The sequence below is a fragment of the Vipera ursinii genome, assembly GCF_947247035.1.
Source record: "Vipera ursinii genome assembly, chromosome: 13".
Classification (NCBI taxonomy): domain Eukaryota; kingdom Metazoa; phylum Chordata; class Lepidosauria; order Squamata; family Viperidae; genus Vipera; species Vipera ursinii.
This window is the reverse complement of record NC_139526.1, coordinates 7364488-7384183: the sequence shown is the minus strand read 5'-3', so window position 1 is coordinate 7384183 and position 19696 is coordinate 7364488. Positions and strand designations below refer to the sequence as shown.

Sequence of the window (19696 nt, the reverse complement as noted above, 5' to 3'; positions counted from 1 at the left end):
TGTACTGTCAATTATATACCTATAATAAATACATCACTCATGACATAATTTTTGGAATGTGTAAAAAATTTGGAGATAGGTGGTGCCTCCTTCTGCTTCTTTTTTTTTAAATCCCATTTATATCCCACCCTTCTCCGAAGACTCAGGGCAGCTTACAATTTAAGCACAAACCAATGTGCTTAGCAATAGCCTTCATTCTATGTATATGCCTGCTTATTAGGGGTTTTGCCCTAATAAGTCAGCTTATTGCCCCCAACAATCTGGGTCCTCATTTTACCTACCTCGGAAGGATGGAAGGCTGAGTCAACCTTGAGCCTGGTGGGATGCGAACCTGCACTAATTGCAGGCAGCTGGTGTTACTTAAGGAGGCATTAGCCCACTGCTCCACCAAGGCTCTTACCCAAAGCAGTTACTTGCAGCTTCCCAGATCTAGGTTCCACTAAGGCGACAACCCCTTCCTCATTTCCCAGCTGCTGAAGTTGCTCACCCTGTCTTCCACCACCCTTTAATATCATGTCTTCCCCCACCCCCTTTAATATCTCTCCCCCCACCCCCTTTAATATCATGTCTTTCCCCACCCACTTTAATATCTCTCCCCCACCCCCTTTAATATCATGTCTTTCCCCACCCACTTTAATATCAATGAGGCTTCTCCAGTGGACCATGACCCGGTGCTCACCCCGGTCCCATCGCCCCTCTGCCAGAGACCCTCAGATTTGCCCAGCTCTGAACAAGTGCCCCTGATGCAAGTGATGTTGAGCTGGCCACGCCCACACAGTAGGCCATGCCCATGCCAGATTAACAAAATGAGAGTTCTGGCACCTTTTTTCTTAAAGAAAAAAAGCACTGGTTCCACATATAATGTTTTCTTTGCAAAATATACATAAACTGTATGATAAATAGGGTTCGATTAACCCCATGCTAGATATAAATGTACAACCAATTAACTAATTTTAATCTCTCTCCCTCTTTTTCTTTGAAAAAAAAAAACATCTGTTGGCATTTTTGTTTGAATAATCCTTGTTTAGTTTCCATAATAGTGTACATTTTAATGAAAAACTCATTAGAATGTAACAGAGGGTATAATTAATTCTGGGTGATTCTTTCTATGTAAATAGCTAGCACAGATGCCAAATTCCATTTTCTGCTGGCTTTATTAATTTTTCATACACCAATATTTCAGCCATAATGGGTTGTAACAGCTCCTCAGAAGTTTTAGAAACACATTAACTGCCATCAGAGCCGTTAATCTAGCTTGGATTGTCACCATTTGTATGATAATACTTTAACATTATATTTTTAAAAACAATGACAAAAGCTTTATTTTTTTAATGTTTGGAAGCAAACATCTATGTATAATTAACGTAACTAATATTAAACTATTGGGTTAATTTCTCTGTATTTAGAAAGCAACTTAATCTATTTTGCAACCCATTTGCTCAAAAACATTTAGATTATTTAAAAAAAAATCTGAGAAGAATGTGAAAAATAGCCCCATTTGGAAAGAAATAATGTTGTATTATAATAGCCCTTGCAGTTAAAACTGAGAGCTGAGATTGTCTAGCCTTCTCTTCAACTTCAGAGAAATATTTCAGTGGAATATTTTCTAATGTAGACAAGGCTCATCTCTTAGCCTTATCCTGACACTGGCAGTATCAACTGGAAGCCTGCCAATCCTTAAATAGTAAGATTTTTAACTCTCTATTCCTACCTGTTCCAAACCTGATGTTAATTCTATGGTGAACACAATAATGAATGTAGATTTATTATTTCCTCTTCCTGAAAATGACAACTTCTCAATTTCTGTAAACAGTAGGTTGCAGATGGAGAAACTCATAATCCCAGAAATCTTTTTATCTCTTTCTTTTGTTATCACTTTGGGTGATGATTAGCTTAGCCCAGCAAAATGGTAACAAGGTTGTCCAAACATCCCTTATTATTCTTTAAGGTGAGTCTGTGCACATTTATGGCCATGCATTTCTGTTGTTAGACTGGTCATTGAGCACAATTCTCTCTCTCTCTCTCTCTCTCTCTCTCTCTCTCTCTCTCTCTCTCTCTCTCTCTCTCTCTCTCTCTCTCTCTCTCTCTCTCTCTCTCTCTCTCTCTCTCTCTCTCTCTCTCTCTGTGTGTGTGTGTGTGTGTGTGTGTGTCTATTTCTCTCTGTGTGTCTTTCTCTATCTCTCTGTCTCTCTTTATCTCTGTCTGTCTGTCTGTCTGTCTCTTGCTCTCTCTCTCCCCATACCCCCTTTCATAATCTTAGTAAATTCTTAGTAAATCAAGTAAAAATAGAAGACGAAAATACTTGGGTAAACTTGTTGTTGTTAGCTGCGAAGTCGTGTCCGACTCATCGCGACCCTATGGACAACGTTCCTCCAGGCCTTCCTGTCTTCCACCATCTTCTGGAGTCCATTTAAGCTCACGCCTACTGCTTCAGTGACTCCATCCAGCCACCTCATTCTCTGTCGTCCCCTTCTTCTATTGCCCTCGATCTTTCCCAGCATTAGGCTCTTCTCCAGTGAGTCCTTCTTTCTCATTAGGTGGCCAAAGTATTTGAGTTTTAGCTTCAAGATCTGGCCTTCTAAAGAGCAGTCAGGATTGATCTCCTCTAGGACTGACCGGTTTGATCGCCTTGCAGTCCAAGGGACTCGCAGGAGTCTTCTCCAGCACCACAGTTCAAAGGCCTCAATTCTTTGGCGCTCAGCCTTTCTTATGGTCCAACTTTCACTGCCATACATTGCAACTGGGAAGACCATGTAAAGGTAAAGGTAAAGGTTCCCCCGCACATGCGTGCTAGTCATTTCCGACTCTAGGGGCCGGTGCTCATCTCCGTTTCAAAGCCGAAGAGCCAGCGCTTGTCCGAGGACGTCTCCGTGGTCATGTGGCCGGCATGACTAGACGCCAAAGGCGCATGGAACGCTGTTACCTTCCCACTGTGGTGGTCCCTATTTTTCTACTTGCATTTTTACGTGCTTTCGAACTGCTAGGTTGGCAGAAGCTGGGACGAGTAACAGGCGCTTACTCTGTTACGTGGCACTTGGGATTCGACCCACCAAACTGCCGACCTTCTGATCGACAAGCTCAGCGTCCTAACCCACTGAGCCACCGCGTCCCTCACAGGGAAGACCATAGCCTTGACTATACGCACTTTTGTCGACAGGGTGATGTCTCTGCTTTTTAGTGTGCTGTCTAGATTTTCCATGGCTTTCCTTCCCAGGAGCAAGCGTCTTTTAATTTCTTGGCTACAGTCCCCATCTGCAGTGATCTTAGAGCCCAGGAAAACAAAATCTGTCACTAACTCCATTTCTTCCCCATCTATTTGCCAGGAATTGAGAGGGCCAGATGCCATGATCTTGGTTTTCTTAATGTTAAGTTTCAACCCAACTTTTGCACTCTCCTTCTTCACCCGCAACAAGAGGCTCTTTAGTTCTTCTTCACTTTCTGCCATTAGAGTGGTATCATCTGCGTATCTTAGGTTGTTGATATTTCTTCCAGCAATCTTAATTCCAACTTTTGATTCATCTAGCCCTGCCTTTCTCATGATGTGCTCTGCATATAAGTTAAATAGGCAGGGCGACAGTATACAGCCTTGCCGGACTCCTTTCCCAATTTTGAACCAATCAGTGGTTCCGTGTCCAGTTCTCACTGTTGCTTCTTGACCCGCATATAGGTTTCTCAAGAGACAAATAAGATGGTCTGGTACTCCCATCTCTTTAAGAACTTGCAACAGTTTGTTATGATCCACACAATCAAAGGCTTTAGCATAGTCAATGAAGCAGAAGTAGATGTTTTTCTGGAACTCCCTAGCTTTCTCCATGATCCAGCGTATGTTGGCAATTTGATCTCTAGTTCCTCTGCCTCTTCGAAATCCTGCCTGTACTTCTGGTAGTTCTCGATCCACATACTGCTGAAGTCTAGCTTGTAGGATTTTAAGCATGACTTTACTAGCATGAGAAATGAGTGCAATGGTGCGATAGTTTGAACATTCTTTGGCACTGCCTTTCTTTGGAATTGGAATGTAAACTGATCTTTTCCAATCCTGTGGCCACTGTTGTGTTTTCCAAATTTGCTGGCAAATTGAGTGTAGCACTTTTACTGCATCGTCTTTTAAGATTTTGAATAGCTCAGCTGGAATACTGTCACCTCCACTAGCTTTGTTGTTGCTCAGCTTTTCTAAGGCCCACTTCACTTCACATTCTAGGATGTCTGGCTCGAGGTCAGTGAGCAACTCATTGTGATTATCAGGGACATTAAGCTCATTCTTGTATAGTTCTTCTGTGTAATTTTGCCACCTCTTCTTAATCTCTTCTGCCTCTGTTAGGTCCCTGCCATTTTGGTCCTTTATCATGCCCATTTTTGCATGGAATGTTCCCTTCATCTCTCCAATTTTCTTGAAAAGATCTCTGGTCCTCCCTATTCTATTGTTTTCTTCTATTTCTTTGCACTGTTCATTTAAGAAGGCATTCTTATCTCTTCTAGCTATTCTCTGGAATTCTGCATTCAATTGGGCATATCTATGTTTTTCTCCCTTGCCTTTCGCTTTCCTCCTTTCCTCAGCTATTTGCAAAGCTTCCTCAGACAGCCATTTTGCTTTCTTGCATTTCTTTTTCTTTGGGATGGTTTTGGTTGCTACCTGTTGTACAATGTCGCGAACCTCTGTCCATAGTTCTTCAGGCACTCTGTCTATCAGATCTAATTCCTTAAATCTATTTGTCACCTCTACTGTATATTCAACAGGGATATGATTTAATTCATACCTGAGTGGCCTAGTGCTTTTCCCTACTTTCTTCAGTTTAAGCCTAAACTTTGCAAGGAGAAGCTCATGGTCTGAGCCACAGTCAGCTCCTGGTCTTGTTTTTACTGACTGTATAGAGCTTCTCCATCTTTGGCTGCAGAGCATATAGTCAATCTGATTTCTGTGTTGACCGTCTGGTGATGTCCATGTGTAGAGCCGTCTCTTGGGTTGTTGGAAAAGAGTGTTTGCTATGACCATCGTATTCTCTTGACAAAATTCTATCAGCCTGTGCCCTGCTTCATTTTGTACTCCAAGGCCAAACTTGCCTGTTATTCCAGTTATCTTTTGGCTTCCTACTTTAGCATTCCAATCCCCCATGATGATAAGGACATCATTTTTTGGTGTTAGTTCTATAAGGTGCTGTAGGGCTTCATAGAACCGGTCAATTTCATCCTCTTCAGCACTGGTGGTTGGGGCATAGACTTGGACTACTGTGATATTTAATTTAATTTAATTTAATTTAATAATATTTCTATACCGCCCTTCTCCCTGAGGACTCAGGGCGGTTCACAGGGCAAAAGTGTAATACAAAATACAAACATTAAAAAGAAATTAAATGATTGCCCAAGTTAAAACAATTGATATACAATTATAAAACCCCAAAGATAAAATTAAGAATGCAAAAAATAAAAAAACCCCACCAATCCCCATCAGGCTAGGCCGGCTTGTACAAACAAAAACGTCTTGAGATCGCGACGAAAGGAGCGAAGATCGGGCGCCATCCGGAGCTCTACCGGTAACTGATTCCACAGCTCCGGAGCGCCCACAGAGAAGGATCTCCCCCTGGGGGCCACCAATCGACATTCTCTGATCGGTGGCACCCTGAGGAGGGCCTCTCTGTGGGAACGCACAGGGCGCAGGGAGCTTGATGTTCCCTGAGGTACTCCGGCCCCATGCCATGGAGGGCTTTGAACACCATTACCAGTACCTTGAATCTCACCCGGAAGGCAACTGGTAACCAATGCAGCTCACGGAGCAAAGGTGTAACGTGGGAGTATCGGGAGACTCCCAACACAACTCTCGCGGCTGCATTCTGTACCAGTTGGAGCTTCCGGGTGGTCCTCAAGGGCAGCACCATGTAGAGAGCGTTGCAGTAGTCCAGAGGAGAGGCCACGAGCGCATGAGTGACCGTGCATAAATCATCCCGGCTAAGATAGGGCCGCAACTGGCGCACCAGGCGAACCTGGTTTCCCTTGGATTCGAACTGAGATCATTCTGTCATTTTGAGGATTGTATCCCAGTATTGATTTTCCTACACTTTTATTGACTATGAAGGCTACTCCATTTCTTCTGAGGGATTCTTGCCCGCAGTAGTATACCTGATGGTCATCTGAATTAAATTCACCCATTCCTGTCCATTTTAGTTCGCTAATACCTAAGATGTCGATGTTCAGTCTTGACATCTCTTGTTTGACCACGTCCAGCTTTCCTTGATTCATGGATCTTACATTCCAGGTTCCTATGGAGAAAAAATCTTTACAGCATCGGACTTTCCTTTCACCACCAGACACATCCACAGCTGAGCGTCCTTTCGGCTTTGGCCCAGTCGCTTCATTCTTTCTGTCGCTACTAGTACTAGCCCTCTGGTCTTCCCCAGTAGCATATTGGACGCCTTCCGACCTGAGGGGCTCATCTTCCAGCATCATATCGTTTTGCCTTTTGGTACTGTCCATAGGGTTTTCATGGCAAAGATACTGGAGTGGGTTGCCAGTTCCTTCTCCAGTGGATCACGTTTTGTCAAAACTCTCAGCTATGACCTGTCCATCTTGGGTGGCCCTGCACGGCATAGCTCATAGCTTCATTGAATTACGCAAGCCCCTTCGCCACGACAAGGCAGTAATCCATGAAGGGGACTTGGGTAAACTACTACTGCTAAAAACAATGAGAAAGAGGCAAAGTTTAAATATTTTTCGACCACCCAGTTCATTCAGCAGAGCATAATTCATCACAACTAAAGTGATAGCAACATAGCAATAAGGACCTTTAGCTGTGTTTAGGTGTAGTGAAACTGAAATCAAACTTCTATTATTCTCTCAGACTCTCTTCCACTCCTCTCCCCTTCCCCCCCCACTTAGAGTGGGAAGGAAGAATAACTGTCCATTTTCCAAGAATATTGCAAGAACACAAGTACGCAAAGTGCATTGGACCTTTTAACTGGGAGAAAGCAACCCTGATGTTCACATTGAGTTATTAGTTATACCTTATCACCTTATACACTTCCAAGCTAATGAATGACAGTATCTTCATCACCACCTCTAAAATGGGACATCCCCCCCCAAAAAAATTTGGGCCCCAGGCCAGTTGTCAGAGCTGTATGTAGTCCCTTTCAGAAGGTCATTTATGGCACCATGTAATCTACATGAACCCAGGAAGGGTTTATGGTTACCTCATGAGTGAAACAGACTAATGATGGCCTGTTAAAAATGTGGTTCAATGAACCATGGCTTACTGCAATGTGTGAAACTGGGTTTCATGTTTGTTTCCTGTATGTATATCCAATCTTGGCAACTTTTAGATTTGTGGACTTTAACTCCCAGAATTCCCTAGCCAACATGTTGAAGCCCACAAGTCTGAAATTTACTGAGGTTGGACAGCCCTGGTATATATCAAATAAGTCAAGTAAAAGTGAGGTATGGTCAGGTTACATATAGCACAGGTGTATACCAGCATTTCTGATGTGTCCATGACTCCTAAAGATGGCTGCCCTCCCACCAATGTCAAGAAGATAGGAATGCAATTACTGAGCAAGGCTGCACTGTAGAGATCCCAGACCTACAAAAGACCTTTTTTATTCCTATATTGGAGATTGCAAGGTTCTCCCTTCCTGTCTCCAGTGATGGTATTTCTGCAAGTGTAGAATCTGCTTTCCTCTACCTACAAAAGACCCTTTTAATTTCTATATTAAAAGTTATACAGTTTTGCATCCTTGAGTTGTAGTGATAAATCTCTTTACACTAACAAGACTTGTTTTTTATGATTGTCCTTGCTTCAAGATAATACCTCTGCCTTTCCCCAATTATAATTATGAAGTCTGCATTCCTGTGATAAACCTATGCCCCCTGCTTCATTTATAACAAGACCTGTCTCCTGTATTTGTCCTTGCTTTACAACCCTTGTCAACATTTGTATAAAATAGCTATGCATTATTGTTTCCTGTAATGGCCTTTACCCTCTTCATTATCAGTTCTCTGTTAGCATAAACTATGTTTTATTGTTTCCTTTGACCTCACATATGTTCATTAGCAGATGTGTGTAATGAGTTATGTTTTCCTTTGACCTCACATATGTTCATTAGCAGATGTATGCAATGAGTTATGTTTTCCTTTATGTTAATTCCTCATGTGTATTTTCCCCCCTCCCAAATGAAACAGCTTAATAAAAGGAGGGTTTGTGGAGCTGTTCAGGGGGCACACCATCCACCCCAAGCACTCCATGCTCCCTCACCTTGAGCAAACTTGTGTTGGTGCCTCAGTCTTTCCTAGGATTCTGCTCTAAACTATCGCAGTTCCCAAGTATGACCGTTGGAACTTCCGGCATACTGGGTCGGTAGCAAAGGGCCAGATCCTTCCATATTCAAGGTGTTCACCCTCGTGACGGTCCCTCTAAATTCTCACCCCTGTTACGGGGCTCTAAGAGTTGAGGCCAGAACCCAGCGCAACCACCCAACGTAACACTGCACAACTCCAAACTCTTTTATGTATTTGCATCAGTGTGGCAAGTTGGGATGGGTTGAGCTTCCTTAATGTAAGATGAAGGTATTTATATGGGGTGAGACAGGCTATCAATAGAGCAGTCTTCCTTAACCTGAGAAGTTTCAGGTATTTAAGGGCTACAAATCTCAGCTCTCTCACCTTTTGTTCACTCTAGGTAGAAATGATTGTGGGATGGGGAGGGGGTTAGGATAGGAACTTCTGCTGCAGGTTATTGGGAGGTATATTTGCATGCACAGAAAAGCAAATATAACTTACTGAATATGTCAAAAAACAATTTTGGTTTTACATAACTCTATGATATTTTTTTTCATATCTCCCAGCCTCAGAACACTCTCTGTCTTTCTCTGTCTCTTTTTCTTTCATAGGCAGGGTGCTCCTGTGCCAGGCAAATCAAGAAGGATCTCCCATGTACAGTGCCCCCAGTTCACTAGTATACACGTCCACAAGTAAGCCAATATTCCAGCTATCTTTTTCCTTGAATTGATTGATTTGTTGACTGCCTGGGAAATGTCCACATGGACCCAACTCTCGGGCTAAGTTGAGCATGAGGTCTAAGAAATCAGCAACTTGAAAGCTGAGAGCAGGTGATGCCTTTTGCCTACCAAGGAGGCTATGCTGTAGAACCCCTTATCTTCATCTAGAAGGGGCTGTGCACTTTGTGTGGTGTGATGGCATTTGTAGTCTGACATATCTGGTAGGAGAAAGGTTGGGGATGCAGTAGTCTCCTTGCCTTTCTGCAAGGCATGGAGGAAAAGTGGTAAACACCCAAGACTGTAAAGTGCAGGGAACCAAAAACAACATGATGAATTGCTCAGAATAGTTTCTTTATTGCTATTTGTCTATAGACAGGAATCTTGCCAGTGTAAAGCACACTCTGCATAACTATCAAATAAACCCAGTTAAGTTTATAGGGAGGATTCCTTCTGAGCCTCTTTCTACATAACAAGGACTCAAGGCTGATTTGTCTATTATTTATTTGCGAACAAGCCCCTCCATCTTGCAACTCAGCTCCAGATTCCACCACATAAGCCCCAGCCCTGCATTCAGAAAAGGAGAGGCAAGTAAGAGAACTGGCTGGAGGCCTCTGAAAGGCAGAAATAGATATTTTTAAGACCTCTCTAAGATGCCTCTCAAGTGAAAGGTTTGAGGTCACATTGAAACAAAACCTTTGAATCTATAAAGAGGATCACTATAACTTTTATTAATTCAAATTAATATCCCTTTAATTTACATGGCAATTAAATCAACATTGGATTTTATCTCAACCCAAACAGTCTTCTTTGTGAGGGTGAAGGCTTGTTCTCTGAGCTTGTGGGTTGGTTTCCAAATGTTTCATTTCCAGGCTTTATCTACAAGGAAGGAAGGAAGGAAGGAAGGAAGGAAGGAAGGAAGGAAGGAAGGAAGGAAGGAAGGAAGGAAGGAAGGAAGGAAGGAGTGGGGGTTAGTATCAAGATTGAACCATTATGATGCCTGACCACACAAAGGCCTTATAAACAGAAGAACACCAACACAGACATCCCCTAAACTCCACTGAAGATGTTACTCGGCCTGGTAATAAAATGTTCAGAAACTAACCCACAAGCTCGGAGAACGAACCTCCATCTTTATCCTCCACCTGAGCTATAGATATTCACCACTATCACAGACCTCTTTGTTTCAGACCAGACCTGGGGGGAAGAGGCAGGAGAGATGGAAGTGGGATTCCAGGTGTGCCATGGTAAAGTACAGTGGGGGAAAAATGGAAATGTTGACTGAAAAAAGTGGAAGCGTTGTGCATTTAAGGTCAGGGAAGATGCATCATTTTGACAGACTGTGGTATGACTATAAGGATGCTGATAAAGGTGAAACAGTTGGAAGGGTTGTGAATAACATACTTCACAACAATGAAGAGATGTTATATCTTATGCTACTTATATGAATAACTTTATCAAATGTCCAACAGCAAATTTTAAGAGTGTTCTGCCTTAGAGACCACCTTTCAAATTAAGTATCTGTAATCGATCCAGGACCCTTCATTTATTTGTTTATTTAATGAAATTTAATGTATTGGCATGATTCCCATTTCCAAAACCTGTTCAAAACTAATCAATAAACCCATTCACAATGAAAGAAAATTGATAAAATCAAAAACTGCTAGCTAAAAACACAATCAGGCCTTAAAGAAGTGTCAGCCCAGCCCAAGAACAACATGGAACAACCCAGCCAAAGTTCAGTTCTTCAGTAAGACAGAATCTTACCAGACAAAATCTTTACTACTCTCACCCTAATGAATATACCCTGAGAGATTCAAGGCAGTGGCTATTCTAAATCTCTTTGTCTGACTCATACAAGCTCCCCTTTCCATCACAGGAAGATCTCTATGCAGAAAGAATTCTGAATTAAGGGAGAGGCAATTGAAAATGTCAGTTTCCAAGGTCCTGTCAGATAGTCATCAATTTGTGTCTGTTTTAGTGTATCTGCATTTAAAAGATATTTGATTGAAAAGATATCCTAGTTCTACCACCAAGTTTCCTTTAAAAGCTATTTCTCAATATCTTAGTGTTTTTTCTCCCTTCCTGTTCTGCTCTGAAGCCCCTTGTTTTCATTTTGAGGAAGGGTCTGCAGGAAGGTAAGATCAAAAAGTAAAAAAAAAAAAGAATAGTGGCCTTTTCTCACATGCATTGCAGTTGTGACCTTCATTTGGACATTTTTGCCCTTTCTCTCCTCTACTTGTTTCTTGTTTCCCAACAACTCTCACAAAACCACCAGTGGTATACTGTACTGATATAAAATAATAATGACAATATTTTATTAAAGATCCAAACAAACAGGCATCTTGCTTATAACAAAGCATGTTATGATTGAAAGTAATTAAAAAGAAAAGATTCTGGTTAATCAATGTTTCTATAGCAGGTGATGCTAGCATTGAGGTAAAAGAATTAGAAAAAAAGACAAAATATTGGGGTTTGCAGATCAAATTTGAACACCTATGGAAAAAAGAAATTTTTAGTCTTACCAATTGTGATTGAATCCCTTGGTGAAATACCCAAACCTATAATGAGGGTCACATGACTTTTATTAATTCAATTTAATATCCCCTTAATTTACATGGCAATTAAATCAAACTTGGATTTTGTCTTAGCCATCTGACCCAGGGAGGGAGATGGAAGTGGGATTCCAGGTGTGCCTGTATAAAGTTGAGTGAAAAAAAGTGAAAATGTTGTGCATTTCAAGTTAGGGAAGATGGTTTTCAGCATTGTTTTGACTGACTGTGGTATTTGGAAATATTGAAATCATTGGACTTCCTAAGTTTACTAAGTTACTAAAAATCACTCTGCTTGGTAGGGCCTATATTCTTTAGCTACCTTAATAATTCCTAGTTACTTGAATTACTAAGTTTAGCAATAGCATTTAGACTTACATACTGTTTCATAGTGTTTTACAGCCATCTCTCAGCCATTGCCTATTGCCCCTAACAATCTGGGTCCTTATTTTACTGACCTCGGAAGGATAGAAGGCTGCATCAACCTTGAGCTGGTCAGGATCGAACTTCTGACTGTGGGCAGAGTCAGCCTCTAATGCTGCATTCTAACCACTGGGAAGGAAGGAAGGAAGGAAGAATGGAAGGAAGGAAGGAAGGAAGGAAGGAAGGAAGGAAGGAAGGAAGGAAGGAAGGAAGGAAGGAAGGACACCTAGACTTATATACTGCTCCACTGTGCTTTTATAGCTCTCTCTGAGCGGTTTACAGAGTCAGCACATTGCCCCCAATAATCTGGGCCCTCATTTTACCCACCTTGGAAGGATGGAATGCTGAGTCAACCTTGAGCCAATCAGGATCAAACTCCAGGCAGTGGGCAGAGTCAGCCTGCAATATTGCATTCTAACCTTGTGCCAGCACAGCTTTTCTGTGTTTCCATCAGTCTTAGACATGAATGTAACCAATTACTCACACTTGATACAGCAATCTAAACAAGAAGACAGTCAAGAGATAGGATGGTGTGGATGTCTTTGAATAAGAGATTGAGGAAGAAGTTCTCACAGTGCAAGGAAGCAGCTAGCTCGGAAACTCAACAAACATTGCATCTCATGGTAGAAGTGAGATCTTTGAATAAATGATGTGGGAACCTAAGAAGATGCATTTTCAAAGGCAGAAGCGCCTCTGGGTACCACCTCATTCAGCATGACTCCTGTGCTCAGAAGGATGCTGCCCTTCAATTCTGGGCCAACAACCTCTACTTTGTACAATGCCTTGGAGCACTCAACATAGCATCATTCCAAAGAACTATGGGAAATTTGAAATGGCTACTCATTTTCTTTTTTATGAAGTAATTATTTCCAACTGTGCTATGGACAGCTTGTGAATGAGCCCTAGGCTCTCTCAATTGATCTGTCTTTAATAGCCATGCTTTAATCTCAAAATCTATAGACAGGACCAAAAAACAAACAAACAAAAAATGGTGGGGCGGAGGAAATTAGAGAAAGAAGAAATAAAGACGTGGTGGTGTGAGAGCGTCTAGATCTGCTCCACACTGCTCTAGTCCTTTCGCATAATTGTCTGAGAAATCTTCCATCAGTTTCTGTAATTAAACTAATGGTCTAAATAAATTTCCAGATCACTAGCTATTCACTTTGATATGTCATTACACTGAGTTCAATTAATAGGAAGTAAGTTTACAGCCCATTGTGTCCTTCAAATTCTATTCTATTTCATCAGTTTTAATTAGCAATATCCATTTGGCCACCAACTTCCTCCTTCCCACCCATTCGGGCCACGCTTGCTCATTGGATGGGCCCACTCTCAGACTTCGGGGTTCTTCCATGTTTAGCCTTAAAATAAATAGAGTGAAACATTAGATGATTAGCACTTTAACACACCCACCACACAAAGTTTGTGGGGCCCAATCCAGTGTGTCTGTTACAATTGGCATTATTACTTACTGCATCTGTGGCCATTTAGAATTCCACATGGGTTTCAACAGGAAGGGAAGGGGAAGGGGAAGGGGAAGGGGAAGGGGAAGGGGAAGGGGAAGGGAAGGGAAGGAAGGAAGGAAGGAAGGAAGGAAGGAAGGAAGGAAGGAAGGAAGGAAACAGAGAGGGAGGGAGGAATTTGTTTTGACAGGGAGGGAGAGAGGAAATTGTTTTGATAGTGAGAGAGAAAGGAAGGGAGGGGAGAGAGAAGAAGGGAGGGAGGCAGCAAGGAAGGAAGGAATTTGCTTTGACAGAGTGAGGGAAGACAGAACTTGTTTTGATGAAGGAAGGAAGGAAGGAAGGAAGGAAGGAAGGAAGGAAGGAAGGAAGGAAGGGAGGGAGGGAGGGAGGGAGGGAGGGAGGGTTTTATTACTGGACCACTACTCACATAGGTGTGACTGGAGTGATGCTGTCAGATTTAACACATCTTTGTTATTAAATTAAGCTCCTTTCAGGTTCATTTGACTCCATCCAATATCTGAGCCAGTGACTCTTTCAAGGAAATTTTTCCACCTCTCACTCCAAACTGCTGCCATGATGGTCTTCCAGCCAGCTGCCACTGAGCTTAACCTTTCTAACATTTCCTATGTACCCTTACTAAACTGGATTAAATTTACTTCTTTTATGCTATTATTGCTATTTCTAGCCTTACACGAAATAAGTAGAATGCACTTCTTTCTGCTTTGTGCATAAGATTTCCTTCTCTTAACCCCACCATCAACACAACAGAGAATATTTTAATGTATTTGGAGAGCCTTATAATATGAAGGTTGAAAGGGAGTTTCAACAGATTTTTAGTTCACTTTATGGAAGGTCTTGGATTGCTAAACCGAAAGGTCAACTAAATTCGACTCAACCCGGCCAAGACTGAGTGGCTGTACATACCGTCATCTCGTTTAGTCCAAGAGGTTCCATCTCTGACTATAGGAGGAGAGATGTTACCTCCCATTGATAAAGCACGCAATCTGGGCGTCCTCCTAGATCCACGACTCAGTTTTGAAGATCACATTGGAACCGTGGCTAGGGGGGCATTTGCCCAGATTTGTCTTATATACCAATTGCGCCCCTTTTTGGACCGAGATGCCCTACGTACAGTCACCCACGCACTCGTTACCTCCCGTATTGATTACTGTAATGCTCTCTACATGGGGCTGCCCTTGAAGACCACCCGGAGGCTTCAGCTGGTGCAGAATGCAGCTGCACGGGTTGTGATGGGAGCTTCCCGATACTCCCATATTACACCCCTCCTGCGTGAGCTGCATTGGCTACCAGTTGCCCTCCGGGTGAGATTTAAGGTGCTGGTACTTACCTTTAAAGCCCTACATGGCTTAGGTCCGGGATACTTGCAGGACCATCTGCTGCCGGGAACAAATTCCCATCGTCCAGTACGCTCACACAGAGAAGGCCTCCTCAGGGTACCGTCAGCTAGGCAATGTCGGCTGGCGACCCCCAGGGGGAGGGCCTTCTCTGTGGGAGCACCAACCCTATGGAATCAGCTCCCCATTTTAATTAATTTATATTTAGTATTTTTAATTCATTTTTAAATTCTCTAATTTTTTATTGCACTGATGTTCTCAATTTCATTTTATCTTGATTTATGTACTTATTATATGTTTTATTGTGAGCCGCCCTGAGTCCTTCAGGAGATAGGGCGGGATATAAATCCCATCAATAAATAAATAAATAAATAAATTGCATTTCATTGTTTTAAAAATGTGACCTTACACAAAGATCTCCCTCACTCACCCACTCACCCCAAACCTTTGGATGCTTTGACAAATTTGTGCAAGAAAACTGTAAGTTACTCTTAAAATTTGTGTGGGAAATTTCAGGTGCTGCATGTTTTACAGTTAATTCCAAAAGGCACATTGGAAATTCTGGTTTCCAAAAAATTCCTGCAGAATATAAGGAGCTGAAGGGCTGAATAGGGCCATGTAATCATTTCTTTAAAACAATCTAATTTTAAAGGGAAAAAAAACTACTTTGATCTCAGTCAAAACTTGGGTGGAATGACAATAAAATAAGCAATGATTTTGAAAAGTAGGAACTTACTGATGTGCAAGAAACATTTTAATTAATATGGATTCAGGTAGTTCTCGGCCTATGACCACAACTGAGTCTAAAATTTCTGTTGTTGAGTGAAACATATGTTAAGTGAATTTTGTCCCATTTTATGACCTTTGTAGACACAAGTTGTTAACTGAATCACTGCGGTTGTTCAGTTAGTAACACGGTTGTTAAATGAATCTGGCCTCCCCATTGACTTTGCTGTTCATAAGGTTGAAAAAGATGATCATGTGACTCTGGGACACTGCAACCATCATAAATACATGCCAGTTTCCAAGCCTCTGAATTCTGATCGCGTGACTATGGGGATGCTGCAATGGTTGTAACTGGGAAAAATGGTTATAACTCACTTTTCCCAGTGCTGTTATAACTTTGAATGGTCACTAAATGTCATTTATACTATTGTACTGGTTCTTTTCTTTCCTTTTTTGGATTATGTTTTCTCTCCCTCTCTCCCTCTCCTCCCTCTCTCCCTTCCTCCCTCCCCCTCCCCCTCCCTCTTCCTCCCTCTCCCTCTCTCTCCCTCTTCCTCTCTCTCCTTCTCCCTCTCCCTCCCTCCCTCCCTCCCTCCTCTCTGTTTCTCCTCCTGTTTTTTTGTTGCTGCGTGGCTTTAACTGCTTCTTTTGTAGCATGCAATCCAGTTACTGCCCAACATTCATAGCCTTCCAGTGTGCTTGTGTTGATATTTCTTTCACAAAAATACATATGGCAGCTAAGTAGCCGCAGCGGGATACTTTTGCTGTGTGTCAAGGAGATATTAAAACAATAAACTACATTGCCCTGGGATTTTACCTTACAAGCAAAATGAAAACAACACGACAAAGATGAGATCATTTTGAAAGGTGGCAAGGCAGGAAAGCCCCCAGAAACCAACAATATTACTGACAGAAAATATTTTGAATGCAACCTGTTCTTAAGTAGCCATGCTCTGACAACTTTAAATTAACCCCCATACATGTTTGAGCAGTGGAAAGATAACATGATTTGTGTTTAAAATTATCCATCACCTTGATAAACTTACGGATCTAAGTGGAACATCTGGTTTATTAAACAAAAAATAACTTAAGGGTTTTTTTTAGAGTGGAAGGTTGACTGTTTTACTTTTCCTCCAGAATATAAATTGACTGAGATCATGAAAGCTGCATCCTTATGCATTTACTTTACATTTGAAGGATCAAGTTGTTCTTTTTTTAATTTAAAAAAATATATGTGTATGGAAAGATCCCAGATATTTGAGTTCATATTCATATTCACAATTGTAGGAAATTTTTGGATAATTTTGGTCTTGTAGGATGGATGGATGGATGGATGGATGGATGGATGGATAGATAGATAGATAGATAGATAGATAGATAGATAGATAGATAGATAGATGAACAGACAGACAGATTGATATGTATTAAACCTGTATGAGACTTTCAGTGCTTCAAATTGATTCAAATCAGTTCAAATAGATTTGAAATCAGCCCAATAATTCATTGAAGAAGACCTATGAATGTATTTGACTGACGTGGTAGTGTCTAGATCCATTCATTTGCCTTGCACACATTCCTGTGTGGGCTGAAACAAATTAGATTGAATTCTGTTCTGTTCAATTCAATTCAAATAGACTTGGTGATCTACTTGCATCTATCCATATGTACCAGGTAATCTATTTTAAAATCTATTGGATGGAAAAAGTAACCCCATTGTTATAATGCTTCCCTTAGTATATTACAGATCTATTTTAAATACTATAATAAGGGATACCAATTTTTTAAAAAAAAGATCTAAAGCATGAGTATTTGGAGTATAGTATATTTGTAATGGGTAACATTAACTGTGGATAAACTGAAAATGCAGATTTTTAAAACAATTGAGGTCCAACATTTTTTAAAAAAACACCCTACAATATCAAGATTTCTTAACCATTTGGGATTTTTTCATTTCTGATACAGATATCTGTCTGGCACTGACAGATATTTTGTGTATCTATAAAAGTGTATTATCTGGAGACTTATGAAGCAAGCATTTGTCACATCTGATTGCTATTTTCTTTCCATTTTTTTCCAAATAGTTCCAGATTCCCCAGCCCCAATCTTTTGTAAGTAAATGAATTAATCTTTCCAAATAATGGAAATATTTTTTTGTTCTTTTTTTTCTTGAATGAAATTTCATCTCAGAGGAGTTGTCAATATACCTGAGAATACACAAACACCATATTCACAATGAATATTATTATTAATACATTATGATCCATGTAGTTATCAGATTATTGTTTATATGTCACTTGAATTAACTCATTATTTCTTTCTAATTAGGGAGAGAGCATCTTTTGCTGTTAGCTTGAAGTTCTTGTCAGAGGGGAAAATATTCTCTTTCTCTCTCTCTCTCTCTTAACTTGCAGTCAGCTAGAGAGCTTTACAATGAGCCTACGTGAATGAGAGAGATGGAGATAGGATTTTAAGGTTGTATTGCAAACACTTTCTCATTTTGCAATGCATAATTGTGTGAAAAAGTGACAGGAATGCAATATTTGCAGGCAGGAATATTGGTAACACTGCCTTTTCAGATAAATGTTATCTATAATTTGAAAAGCGGGATTGAAATTGAAAAGAAGTCTTGGGCAGTGTGTTGAGTTCTCCTAAAGATGAACATAAATGCATGCATTTGGAACAGGATGAACAGATATTAAAAAAAAACAACAACAATTGTTCACACAATTTCAGGGTCCTGTACCAATCCAAACCTATGTGGTTTTTGTTGGTAATCCAAATGGAAACCACCATGAAATATTAAATTCAAAGTACTGTACATGGTTTAAGGGTCTAAGTAGCAGCTGCTATATTTTCATTGTTCCCGTTTTCTCCCTCATATTCCAAATATGGGTAGTCCTTGACCTATGACCATAATTAAGCTTCAAATTGATGTTGCTAAGTGAGACATTTGTTAAGTGAGTGTTGCCCCATTTAACAACCTTTCTTGCCACAGTTGTTAAGTGAATCACTGCAAATGTTAAGTTAGTAACACAGTTGCTCAGTGAATCTGGCTTCCCCATTGACTTTGTTCATCAGAAGGTCACAAAAGGGGATCACATGTGACCCTGGGATACTACACAACCATTATAAACACAAACTAGTTACCAAGTGTCTGAATTCTGATCTCATGGATCATGGTAATGCAGCAACAGTCATAAGTGTGAAAAACGGTAATAAGGCATTTTTTTTCAGTGCCGTTGTAACTTTGGTCACTAAATGAACTCTTGCAAATCGAGGACTACCTGTAATCATATATAGGCACAATATATTCAGGCATCTTCAGCTGAGAAATAGCAAAAGGAAACCTTTCATTCAGTGAGAATGTGGGAATTCTGGAACCAATCCCAGTTGAATGAAGCTGGGTCAAAAAATTAGGGAAGATAATTCCAACTACTAAATTAAATGAGAAGAACCAAAGGCAACCAGAAATATCTCCATATTCAGGTTTGATAGAAACAAGACAATCTGAGAAACACTGAGAGGAGATAGAATAGAGAAAGCCAGCTGGTCAGCCACAAGCCCTGGGTGTATAGCCTTGGGTCTACAAAGATCTGAACTATTTCCAATCAGGGCTTCTAACATGAGATTATTCAAACAAACCTGCATCGGACAGAATATATTAACAAATAAAGGCAAATATACTTGTCCCAGGATAATGTTGCAGCATCTAATCTGAGTCAGTCACCGGGATCAGAGATTTAGGCTTCCAGGTTTTTGGACTTGTGCTGGAGCCTATCCTCAGGGAACTTCTCTATGTGTGCCTTAATATATTTTTAAAAAACATATCTTATTGTTTTATCATAGAAATATCTTAATATTAATATCTTAATCTAGCTGTTGATGGAAACACAAGCTTGGGACTCTTCACAGCTTACCATTCATACAGTGTATGTTTGCACTGTATGTTCAAGAGAGTTTTGAAAGTTGGTAGCATGGATGGAGGATCTGGTGAGCCTCTTGTGTTAGCCTCTTCAGTTCATGTGGACTCACAACAGCTTAGAATCATAGAATCAGAGGACTGGAAGAGACCTTGAAGGTCCTCTAGTCCAACTCTGCCCAAGGCAGGAGCTTCTGAAAGGTAACTCTGAAAGTTCACGCTGGGATCTAATAGTGTGTTCTTCCTGAGCTGAGCTGTGTTAGGAACTCACTAAAAGAAAAAG

The 19696-nt window shown here is 40.9% G+C and overlaps 1 protein-coding gene across 4 annotated transcripts in view; it reads left to right on the top strand.

Annotated features, from left to right (window-relative positions):
• RBFOX1 (RNA binding fox-1 homolog 1) overlaps positions 1-19696 on the top strand; it is a 494862-nt gene that overhangs the window by 367169 nt on the left and 107997 nt on the right. For 3 of the 4 annotated variants that reach the window (XM_083373025.1, XM_083373022.1, XM_083373023.1), the window contains one exon: positions 8871-8951. The exons of the other annotated variant lie outside the window; for it this stretch is intronic. In XM_083373025.1, the coding sequence (XP_083229151.1) occupies positions 8871-8951 (81 nt within the window). The remainder of the gene's footprint in view (positions 1-8870; positions 8952-19696) is intronic. 4 annotated transcript variants of the gene reach the window in all.